This window comes from Bos indicus, chromosome 20, assembly GCF_029378745.1.
Source record: "Bos indicus isolate NIAB-ARS_2022 breed Sahiwal x Tharparkar chromosome 20, NIAB-ARS_B.indTharparkar_mat_pri_1.0, whole genome shotgun sequence".
Lineage (NCBI taxonomy): Eukaryota > Metazoa > Chordata > Mammalia > Artiodactyla > Bovidae > Bos > Bos indicus.
In genome coordinates, this window is record NC_091779.1 from 14,216,810 (window position 1) to 14,235,951 (window position 19,142).

General features: G+C 40.7%; 1 protein-coding gene across 4 annotated transcripts in view; it reads left to right on the plus strand.

The window, feature by feature from the left end:
• Positions 1-19,142, plus strand: part of ADAMTS6 (ADAM metallopeptidase with thrombospondin type 1 motif 6) — a 302,396-nt gene that overhangs the window by 259,074 nt on the left and 24,180 nt on the right. For 3 of the 4 annotated variants that reach the window (XR_011562416.1, XR_011562415.1, XR_011562417.1), the window contains exon 24: positions 15,790-18,586. Coding sequence is in view for 1 of the 4 variants with exons in the window: in XM_070774612.1 (XP_070630713.1) it covers positions 15,790-15,899 (110 nt within the window). In the remaining 3 variants the exon portion in view is untranslated. Of the gene's footprint in view, positions 1-15,789; positions 18,948-19,142 lie in introns of those variants that run through there. The other variant, XM_070774612.1, reaches the window with a different exon arrangement.

Consider the following 19,142-nt stretch of genomic DNA (forward strand, 5'->3'; position numbering starts at 1 on the left):
AGTATGAAATGTGAAAGTGTTAGTCACTCAGTCATGTCCGACTCTGTGACCTCATGGACTGTAGCCCTCCAGGCTCCTCTGTCCATGGAAGTATCTAGGCAAGGATACCGGAGTGGGGTGCCATTTCCTTCTCCAGGGGATCTTCCCAACCCAGGGATCAAACCCGGGTCTTCTGCATTCCGGGCAGATTCTTTACCATCTGAGCCACTCAGAACCTCCCTAGTGGCTCAATACAGTGTACTTACTGTATAGTTTACTGTTTCGAAGAAGTATAGCTGTACCCTATGTTAATTAAAAATCACAATTTTAATTTGCAGAATCTCTGGCTGTAATACCATCTCCTTTTTCCCCTTTGGTAAGGGATGTTCTATAAATCTAGCTTTCCTTCTCTTGAGAAGGGCTCAAAAATCTATGACAAACAGAAGTACTTTTCATAGCAAAACTATTTTCCTTAAATAATATGAAATTTAAAGATTTATTTAAGCCTTGCAGCAAACAAGTCTTCATCTATTGTAAATTATTGGCAATCAATCAGTTCATGTGGGTTTGGGAGTCTGTTTTTCAGAGTTGAAAGATAAAATATTAAGGTGGAAGAGAGGATATAACTATCACAGTAAAGTATGTTGGGTATTATGTTAGGCCCTTTATATTTATTATCCATTATATATATCTCATGTACATAAATATCTATGTGTATTATATAATCATGATAACAACCTTTTGAGAGTTGGTATTACTGATGAAGAAACTAAGGCACAGAGAGAGTAACTTACCCACATTACAAAAGAATCACGATTTGAACAAAGATTTGGAAGGGCCCTAGGGCATATCATTTTCAACTACATTTGTATGCTGTTTGTAATTTACTTGTAAAATCAAGAATTTTAACATGAAAACAGAGCTTCTGATTATGAAGTACAGAGACTTCTGGCATGACTGTCAAAGGATTCAGTTCAGTTCAGTTCAGTTCAGTTGCTCAGTCGTGTCCGACTCTTTGCGACCCCATGAATCGCAGCACGCCAGGCCTCCCTGTCCCATCACCAACTTCCAGAATTCACTGAGACTCATGTCCCTCGAGTCAGTGATGCCATCCAGCCATCTCATCCTCTGTCGTCCCCTTCTCCTCCTGCCCCCAATCCCTCCCAGCATCAGAGTCTTTTCCAGTGAGTCAACTCTTCGCATGAGGAGGCCAAAGTACTGGAGTTTCAGCTTCAGCATCAAAGGATTAAGGCTTAATAATTGTTGAAAGACCTGGCTTTTTGACATGCCCACAATAATGTATGTTGAAGTTATATTTATAACTTTATTTTAGACCATTTTAGTAATTTCTCCAAACAGTTCTCTACAGTGGATAATTATCATACATAAACTTTGCAGCTGGAGATGTAAAGCTGTTTTTATAGTGAGCGGAATATCTTTTGCAACCGTACTTATTTCTGCCTTAAAAAGATTCTCTTAAAATGGATAGGTTTAATCCAATATTTCTTGGATTGTTTGGAAAAATACTTCATAGTTATTTCTGTCTGGCCAAATTACCTTTTGATCATCATAATCTGAAGTATGCAGTTAGGACAATATCTTTAGCCTTCTCAGTAAAGGAAGAAACTTTTAGGAAATTATTAATCCTGCAAAGTATGACTAATCTTCAAATTGTTATTCCCTAAAGCTGTTGACTCATTTAAGACAGGATAAAATTAGAATTAAAGTAGAAATAATATAGCTGTTGTAACTTGTTTTGTGTTCTCCTTAGCTTCCCAATAGCATATATATTGAGTATATTAAAATGTCTGAAACTATCTGTTCATTACATAAGAAGCTACTTATTGAATGCTTGCTGTGGCCAGCCTCTGCCATTTATTATGGAAATTCAAATACTCTTGTAAGTTCATAGTCTTACAGGGAAGATACTTCTTTAAAAAAAAAAAAAAAGCAAGATGGAATGTGTTATGTGGAGCCATTTACACAAATGCTAAGAGTGCTCACGTAAGTGGCTGATAACTTTAATGTTTGGATCAAGGCAAGCTTCATAGACTTAAATGGTCTGTGACCCAGTTGTAATCTGTAGTTGGAAAAATACAGATGTAACAGTTGATTTAAGTCATAACTTATCATCCATAGAGATATGAAATGGGCAGATAATATGGATTTCAAAAGAGAAAAGGCTCTTACATGAAAGTAATGTGAGCGTGAACTGATACAGTTTCTGGAAATCAGATAAGGAGAGAGGACGTAGCTCTTACAAAGGGGAAACTGGGAGGAAGGTCCAATTGTGGGGGAAGGTTAACCAGGTCAACTTCTGGTTAACGCAGGAGGTAAAAGAGGACTGCTTTTTTCTACCAGAGTCAGGTTCCCTTGTTTCTTGGAAAAGAGGACTACTGAGAAGCTAGTTCATCTCTACTCCAAGCAAGACAGAGTAGGACTGAGGAAGATCTCTTGGGAACTAAAAGACCATCTTTCATTGGGATCTCTATGGGTGACATGAACCACTGATAGAATCTTGATTATTATTTCAACTACTGAAGTTTAGGAGATGGTTCTCCTTCTGTTATCTTATTTTAAAATAATAAAAACTTTCAAACATACAGCAAAGTTGAAAGAAGTTTATAATGAACATCCACCATCTAGATTCTACCATTAACATTTTACTGAACTTGCCTTATCACATAGAAATCTATCTGTCCATTTGTTAAGTGATGGTGTTTAAATAATGTGCTTTCCATTCATCCAACCAATAAATTCATTTAATTTGCAAACATGCCTACCATGTGCCAGCCACTGAGACTACAAAAGATTCCTCTCCTCAAAGGAAGCACAGTTTAGTAGGGGTGACAGCATGCAAACAAATAGTTTTCACCATATGGCCAGTACATGGACATCACCAGATGGTCAACACCAAAATCAGATTGATTATATTCTTTGCAGCCAAAGATGGAGAAGCTCTATACAGTCAGCAAAAACAAGACCAGGAGCTAACTGTGGCTCAGACCATGAACTCCATATTGCCAAATTCAGAGTGAAATTGAAGAAAGTAGGGAAAACCACTAGACCATTCAGGTATGACCTAAATCAAATCCCTTATGATTATACAGTGGAAGTGAGAAATAGATTAAGGGACTAGATCTGATAGATAAGAGTGCCTGATGAACTATGGAATGAGGTTCGTGACATTGTACAGGAGACAGGGATCAAGACCATTCCCATAGAAAAGAAATGCAAAAAAGCAAAATGGCTGTCTGGGGAGGCCTTACAAATAGCTGTGAAAAGAAGAGAAGCGAAAAGCAAAGGAGAAAAGGAAAGATATAAGCATCTGAATGCAGAGTTCCAAAGAATAGCAAGAAGAGATAAGAAAGCCTTCCTCAGCGATCAATGCAAAGAAATAGAGGAAAACAACAGAATGGGAAAGACTAGCGATCTCTTCAAGAAAATTAGAGATACCAAGAGTATATTTCATGCAAAGATGGGCTCGATAAAGGACAGAAATGGTATGGACCTAAAAGAAGCAGAAGATATTAAGAAGAGATGGCAAGAATACAAAAAAGATCTTCACGACCCAGATAATCACGATGGTGTGATCACTGACCTAGAGCCAGACATCCTGGAATGTGAAGTCAAGTGGGCCTTAGAAAGCATCAGTACGAACAAAGCTAGTGGAGGTGATGGAATTCCAGTTGAGCTATTCCAAATCCTGAAAGATGATGCTGTGAAAGTGCTGCACTCAATATGCCAGCAAATTTGAAAAACTCAGCAGTGGCCACAGGACTGGAAAAGGTCAGTTTTCATTCCAATCCCAAAGAAAGGCAATGCCAAAGAATGCTCAAACTACCACACAATTGCACTCATCTCACATGCTAGTAAAGTAATGCTCAAAATTCTCCAAGCCAGGCTTCAGCAGTATGTGAACCATGAACTTCCTGATGTTCAAGCTGGTTTTAGAAAAGGCAGAGGAACCAGAGATCAAATTGCCAACATCCGCTGGATCATGGAAAAAGCAAGAGAGTTCCAGAAAAACATCTATTTCTGCTTTATTGACTATGCCAAAGCCTTTGACTGTGTGGATCACAATCAACTGTGGAAAATTCTGAAAGAGATGGGAATACCAGACCACCTGATCTGCCTCTTGAGAAATCTGTATGCAGGTCAGGAAGCAACAGTTAGAACTGGACATGGAACAACAGACTGGTTCCAAACAGGAAACGAGTTCGTCAAGGCTGTATATTGTCACCCTGTTTATTTAACTTATATGCAGAGTACATCATGAGAAACGCTGGACTGGAAGAAACACAAGCTGGAATCAAGATTGCCAGGAGAAATATCAATAACCTCAGATATGCAGATGACACCACCCTTATGGCAGAAAGTAAAGAGGAACTCAAAAGCCTCTTGATGAAAGTGAAAGTGGAGAGTGAATAAGTTGGCTTAAAGCTCAACATTCAGAAAACGAAGATCATGGCATACGGTCCCACCACTTCATGGGAAATAGATGGGGAAACAGTGGAAACAGTGTCAGACTTTATTTTTCTGGGCTCCAAAATCACTACAGATGGTGACTGCAGCCATGAAATTAAAAGACGCTTACTCCTTGGAAGGAAAGTTATGACCAACCTAGATAGCATATTCAAAAGCAGAGACATTACTTTGCCAACAAAGGTCTGTCTAGTCAAGGCTATGGTTTTTCCTGTGGTCATGTATGGATGTGAGAGTTGGACTGTGAAAAATGCTGAGCGCCGAAGAATCGATGCTTTTGAACTGTGGTGTTGGAGAAGACTCTTGAGAGTCCCTTGGACTGCAAGGAGATCCAACCAGTCCATTCTGAAGGAGATCAGCCCTGGGATTTCTTTGGAAGGAATGATGCTAAAGCTGAAACTCCAGTACTTTGGCCACCTCATGCGAAGAGTTGACTCATTGGAAAAGACTCTGATGCTGAGAGGGATTGGGGGCAGGAGGAGAAGGGGACGACAGAGGATGAGATGGCTGGATGGCATCAGTGACTCGATGGACGTGAGTCTGAGTGAACTCCAGGAGTTGGTGATGGACAGGGAGGCCTGGCATGCTGCAATTCGTGGGGTCGCAAAGAGTCGGACATGACTGAGCGACTTATCTGATCTGATAATAGGGGTAGACAGAAGCTCCCATGAGTACACAGAGGAAGGGGGTATCAGCAGAAGCACCACTGGGCAGGGCACTGAAAGGTGGAATAGTTGGCTGAGAAGATGTTGAGATGCTGGGCATTCCTAGCAGAAGATGAGTGTGTGCAGTCACAGCTGTGGAGTCACACATAGTTCAGTATGGCTGCAGAGGGAGGCAGATGAGCAGGCAGTGGAGATGAGGCTGCAAAGAAAGAGACAGGGACTTGGTTTGGGGGGTTCCTGGATGCAGTGGAAGGAAGGTAAGACTCTATCAGTTCTGGGAACAAGTGAAGGAAGTTGGGGAGTGACATACTTAGGCTGGCAGGTGTATAAAGGGGCAGAGGGAAGATAGTTTTGTGTGGGAGAAGAGTTACAAAGTTGTGCTAAGAATCCAGGCTAGAGATGATGAAGGCTTGAACTCAAGCAGATATGGTAAGGATCAAAAAGAGGGCAATGGTGACAATCTAGAAGGCTGGAATGGTGAGGGAGATGGGAGGGAGGTTCAGGAGGGATAGGACATGTGTGTACCTATGGCTGATTCTTGATGTATAACAGAAGACCACAAAATTCTGTAAAGCAGTTATCCTTCAATTTAAAAAAGTGGCAAAAAAAGAGGGTAATGAATTGAAGGAAAAAAAGACAAAATAGAAAGGAGAAGAAAAAGACCCTGGTGAACCAGTGGACATAGGAATGAGAATATGTTGTAGAAGTATTACATATGACTCTCAAGTGTCAGATTAGGGAACTGAATACTATTAATCATGGTAAGGAATTTAGGCATCTACATGGAAATTAAGCACATTAGTCCCCTAAAACCATAATAAAATAATGGAATTTGAATAAAGTTTTAAAAAATAAACAATGGAGAGAGATTAAAGAAATGGAGGAAGGTTAAGGCAACAAAGGATAGTAATAGAAAGAGAATCAGAAGTGGAACATCAAAATATTAAAAGTAAATGGTGAGAGGGAGCTAGGAGGAAGAAGAAGGAAGATACAATTTGCCACGTTTAACATCTGCTTTAACTTTTTATTCCTAAAAACCTTCGGCTAAGAGTAAAGGCATTATAGGCCTGATTTTGACAGACTGCCACTGATGAGGGTAACACTACATTGCTGCTAAGAGTGAATTATAGACACACTGGGTATCACTGCATTTGAAATACTACTCAGAGTACTTTTTTTAAGTGCATCTGGCAGCTGAGACTAGCCTACTCGAGCTCACCTGAAATTCTATCCCAAATGCCATTTTATTCATCTTTATACAGTTTCAGATTCCCTTGTAGTTTATATGGTGAGTCTTTTCAGCTTCTCAGTTGCACAAAGTACTCTGTCATCTAGTATATATTACTGCCAGGTAATGATTCATGGTGTGGAAAGGTGAGCAGGAAAGGTGTAGTTAGTGTACATTGGTTTACCAGACCAGGCTGTCTAACGGTGCCTTTGGCGGGTCTCAGTCTCCCTTAAGTAAATGACTCTGAGCTGCCTGAGCAGCTCCAGCAATCTCCTGAGATCCATGGAACAAAACAGCTACTGAATTTGGCTTTTAAGGTGGCATCTGATATATTAAAATCAGTGAAAGGAATGAATGGTGAAGGTCATTTGGACTTTGAGTTCAAGCAGGTGAGGAAGACCAGACATTTTTGTTGCCATTTTAAAGAGCTCATAATCCACCATAACATTCAGGGTCACATTCCTGCTGTCTAGTTTGGAGGGAACCCTGGATTTGTATTGGCTCAAAGCACCTCAAGTTGACTGTGGGTGGCATCCAGAGAATAAGACTGGATAAGAAGAAACCAAGAAATAAAGAGAGAAAGAAATGGCTTAGTCCATGGTAAGGTGGACTCAAAATGAAGTCCCATAGTTGATATTACCTTGCTTTACTTAGTAAAAGTCAGTGGACTGTTCCCACTGCAATGAGTGCTATCAAATTCCCAAGCAAAACATGTTATTTCATCCTTTTCCAGTTTGAATATGTAAAATACTAAGGACTCAAGTATAGTTTTGGAGAAGGCAATGGCACCCCACTCCAACACTCTTGCCTGGAAAATCCCATGGACAGAGGAGCCTGGAAGGCTGCAGTCCATGGGGTCGCTAAGAGTCGGACAGGACTGAGTGACTTCACTTTCACTTTTCACTTTCATGCATTGGAGAAGGAAATGGCAACCCACTCCAGTGTTCTTGCCTGGAGAATCCCAGGGACGGGGGAGCCTGGTGGGCTGTCGTCTATGGGGTCGCACAGAGTCAGACACGACTGAAGTGACTTAGCGGCAGCAGCAAGTATAGTTTCATCAGGAAAAGTATTCTGATTTCATATCCCCTACCCCTAACTCCGTCACCATACATGTACATGCATAGCCTTTGCCTTTCTCTTCTCACCAGGCTCTACATCTCCATGGGCTCTTTGACAAAAGTACAGCTGATTTTACTTTTGTAATCCAAAGGATAGACCCTTAGATGAGAATCATAGCTCTGCTTATTGTGTTCTTCCTCTGAATTTCATAAAGAACTTACAGGCACAGAGAATATGCATTCTCCAGAGAAAAATCCTGAATGGTCCAACTTGGTCATGGAAGGATATGTCATATGTATCCCAACTCCTCCAGTCATAGAATTTAAGCCTGATTTAGGCAGGCTTGGCAGTGTTTTATGAAATAAATATAGGAACACTGCATTTCAGGAGTTGCTCTTATACTCCTTGGGTTAAGTCAAGCCATCAAAGTCATAATGAATCTCAATCCTTTTGCATCCTAAATTCATAAGCTTATGTTCAGTGTGACTAGTTCAAAATCATATCTTTTAGTTCAGAATTTTGAAAGATTAATGTAAAGTACCTGGGGAAAAACTGTTGGCACATCAATGATGAGTAAATTCATGTGTTGCCTATGAAACAGGTTGTCTAATTTTATTGTTCAAATCTACCAGAACCCAGATTACCAGTGAGACCCACTCCAGCATACCTGGAATGTTACTTAAGATTCTAATAGTGGGTCTAATTCATATCATAAGGCCTAGAAGCTGGCTTTCAGCCCTTGATATATCCCCACGTCTCTCTGAGAAGAAATAGTCCATAAATTGTCCCTCCAGAAATCTCATCTTTGGTAAAGTGAAACTTTATTTTTGGGCAGGGAGGTGAGAGGAGATGTAAAAAAAGGAGAGACTAGTTAGGTTCACAAAATATGTCCCAGAAACCACACTATAAGGACCTCTCACCCTTCTAATAGCTTCAGAAGAAAAAAGATAAAAGTGTTTTCTCATTCTCCTCCCCAGAGAGTGCTTAGCTGGTACATGAAGATAGTAGAATAAAAATATCAGACTCTGTCATCTTAAAATCTTTGACCTGCTAGCTCAGATTCCACTGCTTTAAAAGCAGTAGATAAAAGTATCTGCATGAAGAAAACATGAGAGTAAAAACCAGACTTTCAAAGTAGATCGACTACAAAGAGATTATATTACAAAAAGATTCTGCCTAAAAAAAAGGATTCCTTTCAGTAGCTTTCCTAGTATAATTGTTTATGTGCAGATTGTGTATTACTTGGGTATCAATTCAGTTCAGTCGCTCAGTCGTGTCCGACTCTTTGCGACCCCATGAATCGCAGCACGCCAGGCCTCCCTGTCCATCACCAACTCCCGGAGTTCACCCAGATTCACGTCCATCGAGTCAGTGATGCCATCCAACCATCTCATCCTCTGTCGTCCCCTTCTCCTCCTGCCCCCAATCCCTCCCAGCATCAGAGTCTTTTCCAATGAGTCAACTCTTCGAATGAGGTGGCCAAAGTACTGGAGTTTCGGCTTTAGCATCATTCCTTCCAAAGAAATCCCAGGGCTGATCTCCTTCAGAATGGACTGGTTGGATCTCCTTGCAGTCCAAGGGACTCTCAAGAGTCTTCTCCAACACCACAGTTCAAAAGCATCAATTCTTCAGCGCTCAGCCTTCTTCACAGTCCAACTCTCACATCCACACATGACCACAGGAAAAACCATAGCCTTGACTAGACGAACCTTTGTTGGCAAAGTAATGTCTCTGCTTTTGAATATGCTGTCTAGGTTGGGCATAACTTTCCTTCCAAGGAGTAAGCGTCTTTTAATTTCATGGCTGCAGTAACCATCTGTAGTGATTTTGGAGCCCCAAAAAATAAAGTCTGACACTGTTTCCACTGTTTCCCCATCTATTTCCCATGAAGTGATGGGACCAGATGCCATGATCTTCGTTTTCTGAATGTTGAGCTTTAAGCCAACTTTTTCACTCTCCACTTTCACTTTCATCAAGAGGCTTTGTAGTTCCTCTTCACTTTAGAGAAACCAATTTTTAGATATTTTAAATATTAGCTAGAAATCAATGCTAACTGAGGATCATTCAGAAATCCAGTCCAAACATATCTGTCATTGTTTATTTAAAAATATTTACCCCTTCTCTTGGATGGCAGAGCAGATCTCCTAATAATGATGTCCCCAAAGATTGACTTATCAGAGTTATCAGCCAAAAATAAGTATTGACAGGCAGAAACTCTTTTGCATTAAGATGAAAAGAATGCTGCCAAAATAGAGTGGTTCTGGAATCAGACAAACCTGAGTTCTGGTCCCCCTTCTTAGACCAACCAGCTTTGTGACACAGAATGAGTTTCATATGTAGCCTTTTTGATCCTCAGATTTTCCATCTGTGTAAAGCTGACATTTTATTTACTTAAAATGATTGTTGTTGTTTAGTCGCTAAGTCATTTCTGACCCTTTTGCAACCCCATGGACTGTAGTCCACCAAGCTCCTTTGTACATGGGATTTGCCAGGCAAGAATACTGGAGTGGATTACCATTTCTTGCTCCAGGGGATCTTCCCGACCCAGGGACTGAACCCACATCTCCTGAATTGGCAGGTGGATTTTTTACCACTGACCCATCACTGATGCCCACTTAAAATGATTAAATATATATAAATATGTAAAACTGCCTAAGTCAATACCTGGCGTAAAGGAAGCACTTGATAAACTATTTTTAATGTTATCATTACTAGATTAATCTCTCATAGACTTAAAAGGCAAAGAATGAAAGACTGGTCATTGGTTGATCTTCTTTGATGAGCAGGTTTTCACCTCTCTGAAGACCAGTTCTTCCAGTGTAGGTAGTCCCTAGGCATCACTATGAAAAAGCTGGTGGAGGTGATGGGATTCCAGCTGAGCTATGTCAAATGCTAAAAGATGATGCTGTGAAAGTGCTGCACTCAATATGCCAGCAAATTTGGAAAACTCAGCAATGGCCACAGGACTGGAAAAGGTCAGTTTTCATTCCAATCCTAAAGCAAGGCAATGCCAAAGAATATTCAAACTACCACACAATTACATTCATCTTGTCCACTAGCAAGGTAATGCTCAAAATTCTCCAAGCAAGACTTCAACAGTATGTGAACTGAGAACTTCCAGATGTTCAAGTTGGATTTAGAAAAGGCAGAGGAACCAGAAATCAAATTGCCAACATCCGTTGGATCACAGAAAAAGCAAGAAAACTCCAGAAAAAAACATCTGCTTTATTGACTACACCAAAGCCTTTGACTGTGTGGATCACAATAAACTGTGGAAAATGCTTCAATAGATGGGAATACCAGACCACCTTACCTGCCTCCTTAGAAATCTGTATGCAGGTCAAGAAGCAACAGTTAGAACCAGACATGGAACAACAGATTGGTTCCAAATTGAGAAAGGAGTATGTCAAAGCTGTATATTGTTACCCTGCTTATTTAATTTACATGAAGAGTACATCATACAAAATGCCAGGCTGGATGAAGCACAAGCTGGAATCAAGATTGCCGGGAGAAATAGCAATAACCTCAGATATGCAGATGACACCACCCTTATGGCAGAAAGTGAAGAGGAACTAAAGAGCCTCCTGATGAAAGTGAAAGAGGAAAGTGAAGAAGCTGGCTTAAAACTCAGCATTCAAAAACGAAGATCATCACATCTCATCCCATCACTTCACGGCAAATAGATGGGGAAACAGTGCAAACAGTGACAGACTTATCTTCTTGGGCTCCAAAATCACTGTAGATGGTGACTGCACCCATAAAATTAAAAGATGCTTGCTCCTGGAAGAAAAGCTACAACAAGCCTCAGTCCAGTTCAGTTCAGTCACTCAGTCATGTCCGACTCTTTGCGACCCCATGAATTGCAGCACCCCAGGCCTCCCTGTCCATCACCAACTTGCAGAGTTCACTCCAACTCACGTCCATTGAGTCGGTGATACAAAAAGCGTAGACATTACTTTGCTGACAAAGGTCCGTCTAGTCAAAGCCATGGTTTTTCCAGTAGTCATGTATGGATGTGAGAGTTGGACTGTGAAGAAGGCTGAGCACCGAAGAATTGATGCTTTTGAACTGTGGTGTTGGAGAAGCGTCTTGAGAGTCCCTTGGACTGCAAGGAGCTCCAACCAGTCAATCTTAAAGGAAATCAGTCCTAAATATTCATTGGAAGGACTGATGCTGAAGCTGAAGCTTCAATACTTAGGCCACCTGATGTGAAGAACTGACTCATTGAAAAATACCCTGATACTAGGAAAGTTTGAAGGCAGGAGGAGAAGGGGATGATAGAGGATGAGATGGTTGGATGGCATCACCGACTCGATGGACATGAGTTTGAGCAAGCTCTGAGAGTTGGTGATAGACAGGGGAGCATGGTGTACTGCAGTACATGGAGTCACAAAGAGTTGGACACAACTGAGCGAGTGAACTGAACTGAACTGAAGCAATATCTAGCAGGTAAAACCATAACATAGCAATAGAATCTCCCTCAGGGCCCCTTCTTCATGGGAGCTCCCTGCACTCCATCAATATTGAGTGTCCTTCCATAGCCCAGGAACCACCATTTAATATCTCATCAAGGCCCATTATCTGCTTGGCAGTCTTCAACCCTGGTACTTACCCCAGATCTCTCCTCACCTCATCATAATTTACCTGCTCTCTCTTAAAATCTTATTGTTAATTTACTTATGTATGCCAGTGAAGAGCCTATATATTTTTCACAGGAATCCCAGAGAAACAATACAGGATGGTTGTTCTCAAATGTGTTATTGGTAGCAGTAATGCGAGCTGATAAACTGAGTGCTCACTCTTGTGCCAAGTCACACATGTGCTGTAGATGTTACCTCATACGAGCTTCACAACATCCTATGAGCTTCATTTCACAGATGAAGAAACTGAGGTTTAGAGAGACGAAGTCACTTGGCCAAGGACAAACAAATACTGGGAAGAGGCAGTGCCCGAATTCACCCCTGGATCTGCCACTCTCACCAGTGATACTCTCAGATCCTGGAACGTCCCTGCCTCCCTAAGCTTGATCCTACCCCTAGGACCCAAATGAATTCCTGCTTTCAATCACGTTACTTGGAATCAGGTTATTGAGAACTAACTTAGAAGAGGCGTTGGGAAGTTCAGAGGGAGACACCCTGGCAGTGGGCCTTCAGGCTGCCCCTAGACTAGACACCGCTCCGGCCGAAGGGCCATGCTGGGACCTTTGTGTGTGAAAGAGGCTTCTCATTTCTAGCCCCTACCTAAGGAGCTGAATCCTGAATATTTTATTTGTAATGGCCTGAATGGGTGGCTGGGGGGGTGGTTGGAGGAAGAAACAATTTATGAATATTTTGTTTTATTCATTATCTACTATTGAATCAAATTCTAAAGTCTAAATCTAAAAGAAAAATCTGTAAATTTTCTTGTATTTTGCTCATCTCAGAATTTTCCTGGTTCAGAAACTCTTCAACAATGGAGTAATGAACCTCCCAATAAAGTTACACCTCAGGAAATATTCTTCTTTGTCTTCAAACTGACTTGTGTCTGTAGGACAGCATTTTCTAAGTAGTAATCTAAGTATTGCATCCTTGTTGAGAAATTCAGAGCACAACGTACTTGTCATCAGGTGGTAAAAGGTAATGATAACTAACAGTAGTAATAGTAATTCAGTATTTTACACTCACTGAGAGCCAATAACCATTCTGTGCACTGTGCTAGGCAGAATCATTGGATATACATGCTACATGTGGGAATGGAAACAGTCATCTTTCCTATTCACAAGTGAGGATGCCTAACCTCTTGAAGGCACAGAGAGGTTAGGAAATTTGTTCTGAGTCATAAAGTTTGTAAATAGAAAGCTGGTCTTAAATCCAAGTAGTCTGACTACTAATTTTATTTCCTTGTACTGTAAAAGAGCCAGTCCTCCTCTATCCATTTATAAACTAAATCATTTTTATATTTTGGCAAAGAAGATGAAAGCCAAAGTTTATTTGGAACTTAAAGCAGTCCCACCAAAACCCTGTTATAGTGTGTGAGAGTAATGGTCTCCATTGGAAGGCTGCCCCATTAGGATGGTGTTTTGAAATTAAAGATGAGTGATATTGTATCAGCTTTCCTCATCCTTTCAGTTCAGTTCAGTTGCTCTTTGCAACTCTTTGCAACCCCATGGACTGCAGCACACCAGTCCTCCCTGTCCATCCCCAACTCTTGGAGTTCACTCAAACTCATGTCCATTGAGTCAGTGATGCCATCCAGTCATCTCATCGTCTGTCATCCCCTTCTCCTACCACCTTCAATCTTTCCCAGCATCAGGATCTTTTCAAATGAGTCAGCTCTTTGCATCAGGTGGCCAATGTTTTGGATTTTCAGCTTCAGCATCAATCCTTCCAATGAATATTCAGGATTGATTTCCTTTAGGATGGACTGATTGGATCTCCTTGCAGTCCAAGGGACTCTCAAGAAGCTTCTCTAACACCATAGTTCAAAAGCATCAATTCTTCGGCACTCAGCTTTCTTTATAGTCCAACTCTCACATCCATACATGACCACTGGAAAAACCATAGCCTTGACTAGATGGACCTTTGTTGGCAAAGTAATGTCTCTGCTTTTTAATATGCTGTCTAGGTTGCCTCATCCTTTATGCTTAGCTTTTCTCATCATTTTAATAACTTCACTATCTGGATAATACATTCCTCTAGGTAACACTGAACAACCTTTTTTGTACAACACAAAACAAAAATATTCTTTTTTATGAAAAATATACAACACAAAAATATCCTTAGTCTAAACTTTCTGGTTACTTTTCACTGATCATGACAGAGAAGAAGAAAAATAACAAATGACCTCCAAATTAAAATATATGGAGATACTTTCACCTCAAATTCAAACTTGATTCACCAAATATCTGATTTTTTCAGTGCAAAGTTTAAAGAAATTTTTAATGTCTCTCCTACCTTTTTTCAGCCAAAACTTAAATTCATTGAGAATCTTAGTATAGAAATTTTCTATTCAAATTTCTAACAGTTATTCTCTTTGAAAATCAAAACTCAAGGGAGTTCTATGGTGGCAGAGCTTATGCTTTCAGAAGATTAAAGGTTACAGTTTAAAATGTTAAGTCTTTCACTGAAAAAGCCTTGAAAGTGAGATCAATAAAATTGTTACCTTTTTAATAATAATGACTAGAAATTTTTCCATTTCTTTGCATTTGATTTTCCATGTTTATCATATGGCTTATGTACCATGCATATGATCTCTTGAACCTTAGTGGATTTATGAAGCCAAAGAAAAAAACAGGCAAATAAAGAAACAACAACTCTGTTCTGTTACACTGAACACTTCCCAGTGTTCTGCCTGATTCTAATTACCTTAATTTACCCAGGATGCTTCAGTATAACCACCTGGAAAAATGAGGGTGGAACTTTGATTCTGGGAGGCATATGGAAATTTAATTACTAGATTTACAAAGTATTTTAAAACCCCCAGATAAAATTGACCAGAAGACTGGAGAAGAATATCCTCATTAGCAGTAGTGGGGTTATATGGAATGGTGGGGATTTCTGAGACTCAAAAGCCTGTGTCTATTTTTCTACACTGGCCCCTCAGCCCCATCTTCTACAACCAGCCTCAAGAGGAAGTGGAGAAAGAATCATTTATTCACCTCTGGCTGGAAGAACTGCAGATTTCAACTGTGGCAGTTCTAGCACTGAGGAGAAAACACACATAGGAAAAAAGAAGGCCATGTCTCACTTCCAAATTAAAAAAAGACATTTCTACATGTTTCCATAACCCACAGACTGCTGCCATTTGAGGCCAACCCCCTCCAAGTTTTCCTCTTTGTCTAGTGTAGTTGCTAAGTCTAGGCCACTGTCAGCAGTCCTTTTCACTCACCCAGGACCATCCCCACACCCCACAGATGCAGAGATTCTCTGGAGACATGTGTACTCTGGTATCAAACAATGCAACTCATGTTTGATTTTGGATAACCTTGCACTGCTGAATAAAATAACCCTTGAGAAAGAAGCAATAAAAGCTCTGTAAGAAAAATGACTCATGTTTCCAAGCTGTCTAAAGTGATCACTTATCCCAACAAATGGTAATTCTTTCAAGACACAGTGGGCATGCACCATACTTATAAAAGTCTGGGAGAAAAGCCTTGCAAATCATTTTTTTTTAAATTCGTGTTAAAATGTATCAAAAGAATATTTCTGGTAGGGTGTACCAGACAGGGTATGCTTGAAAACAAAAACCACATGGATGTGAAAGCCAAGGTGCATTGGCCCAGGGAGGCAGCGGGGTTGGGTAGGGGTGGGGTCTCTGCAGAACATCCAAGCTCATTGTTTATGTACTTGTTTATGTGCCTCTAATTGTTTTCCCTTTTCTCCCCCCACTGGTTAGAGTGCAAAGATGTGAACAAAGTGGCTTATTGCCCACTGGTGCTGAAGTTCAAGTTCTGTAGTCGAGCATACTTCAGACAGATGTGTTGTAAGACCTGCCAAGGACACTGACCCACGGAAAGCCAGAGAGAGCGCCTTGTCATTTCATCGTGGAAATGTATCCATCACAGAGAGCCACCCAGAGGAAGAGGATTGATGTCCTTGCAAATGCATTACCCTGTGGAAAACGTAACCACTGGTCAGCCCTAGCTGACAGGATTTCAATATTATTTTAACTTCTGTGAAGTGGGATTTATTGATCCAAAGTGCTGGACACGGTAGTAGGAGGGAATGCCAGATTGGAGAGATCCAAACAACGCAGGGAGACTTGCTTACTGTGGAACCTTTGTGTTCTTTCGAGTAAATCCAATAGCCTGTTTACCTCCTTGGACCATTAAGATAATTTTTATTATGGACTTAGCAATGACACTGAATCCATTTGTGTTTAAAACTGTTTAAAATGTAGCTGTTTTGACTTGGTCAACTATGGAAGTAAAGAAGATTCAGAAATCTTAAGTCATAGCTTAAAAATATTTACTATACTTTATCTCACTCCAACAGCACCACAATTTAAATTCTAAAATGGGCTTTGAACTGTAATTTAAGGCGGAATTATAAATCAGAAGTAATGAAAGTTTGTATTATTTTTCTTCATTCCACTTAATTTCCTTAGGAATAATCCCCCTGTTCTGAACACTGCTGTGAGCCATATATAAACTATATTAAACTGAACAACAATGAAGGACTTAGTTTAAAGCAGTGCATCAGTTACTGCAGCTGTGCAAGTCTATAAATTCACTGCTTAAAGACTGTGGCCAACTTGCCATTGTGCAAGTGAAGCTGAGATTTCCATTAAAACTTTAAGAGAAAAACATTTCAATTTCATGCAGAAGCAGACCTGGGGTATGGTAGAGACTGAAGTTCCAGGCCTTTTGCTGCCAGCACACAGGCTGCCTCAGTTCTTATTTGAGTCACCCCAACTCACTCATGTTTACATCCTCTCCAGCCACAGAACGGCTTCTGCCCTGTTGGATCGTTGCATATGCATGCTGAGCTTGCTGAGATGATACCATGCAAAAGACAGACTGGCTCGGTGACAACCAGGCAGACCCTTTTGCTGACAATTACGATGAGTTCCAGATGTCCCTTCTTTGATATGGCAGAAGGGCATTTATTTATATGAGAGCAAGTGTGTGTGTGTATGTGTGTGTGTGTGTGCAGGCGCTTTTGAGTGTGTGGGTAGGTGAGTGTGCTTGCACATAGATGTGCTATTTCTGTGAGTTCTAAGGTAGGCAAGGGACAATAACCAAAGAAGAAAAACTCATGAAGACTAGAGATCATAAAGCATCATTTAAATAGTCACCTAACCAAGGATTTTGTATTTTTTATGGATACTCTGAATGGCAATTAAATGTGAAATCCAATTTCTTGGGTAGCTCAAACTCTAGAATCAAATCTACCTAAATTAAATTGACTAGCTCACATTTTCCCTGTCCACAAGTTTCACATCACGCTCGTCAAAAAGATTTGACAGTGAGATTTTTTAAGAAGAGAAACAAAAAGAGGGTACTTGCTTTATGAATATGTTGTACTTGAACACTTGCAGCAGGATCTTGACGAATGTGTTTTGTGTCCAAAACACGACTGCACCATGCGACACCAACACCTCAAACTCAAACCAAATGGCTACTTTGCAAGATACTACTTGCGGTTAAAGAGTGTGTTTGACTTAAATCATCACTGTGCTCTGAAACAACCTGCCGGGTGTATCACATACGCCATGACCTAAGAGTGGCTGATTAGGTTTTTCAGAAAGGAAGAGAAACTCATATTCTTCAAAAACCAAACTAGATGTCAGGTTTGCTGTGGACAGTCAGCCTGGGACGTTTGTTGCTCTGCATGTTCAGTCATGGTCATCTGTGTCTCCTCGCCTGCTTTCTCTCAACACCGCAGCTCACATCCCTGAGTTTCCAGAGAGAGCTATTGACAGTGGGCGAGAGTGGCCAGTGCGTCTATCTCTGCTGCCTTGAAGACAGCCCAAGTGCCACCTCAGCCATTCAGTGAAGGGCAGACAGCCCACAAGCACTGACTTCCTTTGGTCCCTTGCAAAGAGCAGTTAACTCGGTGCTAATGTGCCTGGTGAAATAAACTAAACCAACAAAGGATAGGTGGTTTCTGTGGCACCTTTTAGACATAGGTTTGCTGTCAGGATCTGCTTTTTCCAACGTAAATACCAGCTTATGTTTTTATTTCAAGAAGATTTCTTACATTACTGACTAGAGGCTCCTTTCCCCCTCACCCAGGAACTAACATTGTGAGGGCCATAACCCTGGGCCCCGGCAGCACCCCAACTGGTGCTAGAAAGGAGGGTAGCCATGTTCCTCTGGGGGTTGTGCAGCGGCAAGGCCAGGGGGCAGAGAGCACCTGGAAACAGCATCAGATTACTTTCTGGAAAGATCCAAACACAGAATATATACAATAGGACTAAACTTTCAATTGGTCTCGAATTTATACCTGACTGAGAAAGTCTTATTCCATATCACATCACAACATTACTGCTGCTCTCTCATCCATCACGTGGCTGCATGATGCCCTATTCCTAAATATTAACAATAGGATTGTCTGTGGAGGCTGAGCCACCCTGGCAGGCCCTCCAAAAGGAGTGAGCTATGTAGGCTACTCAGAGAAGCCTAAGGAAACTGGTACCCCATGACTGAGAGAAGTATCTGCCACTGCAGAGACCCGCCAAAAAAGGCAAGGTAAGCGTAGCCAACTGACTCCCTGAACAGTCCATTTCATTAGGAATTTTATTATTTGAGTGAATGTCACATAGGTATCCTTAATAATACAGAATGAAATTACCTTTGTATTATTGTGATTAGTTGTTGCTTATTTTATATTCAGTATTAATGTGGTACACTGTTACTTTTTTTTTTGCTTTGTAAATTATATTCTAATTTATTGCCATGTTTCCTAACACTTGTTCTACATTCAGTCTCCTGCTTGTAATGAAAATGAAAAAGTCATTGTAACACTTGATGGAGTGAAATTCCACACCAGGCACAGATTTTTTTAACATAGATAATTTAGTAAAAATAAAAATTCAGCTTGTAAGAATGATTCAGATGGAAGTTGTCTATTCCCTGAAAAGATGGTGTTAAACTCACAGTAGAACTCTCTCCCTTGCAATACCATACTGCAGTGAAAGTGAAATGGAAGTGTTAGTCACATCTGACTCTTTGCAACCTTATGGACTGTAGCCTGCCAGGCTCCTCTGTCCATGGGATTCTCTAGGCGAGAATGCTGGAGTGGGTA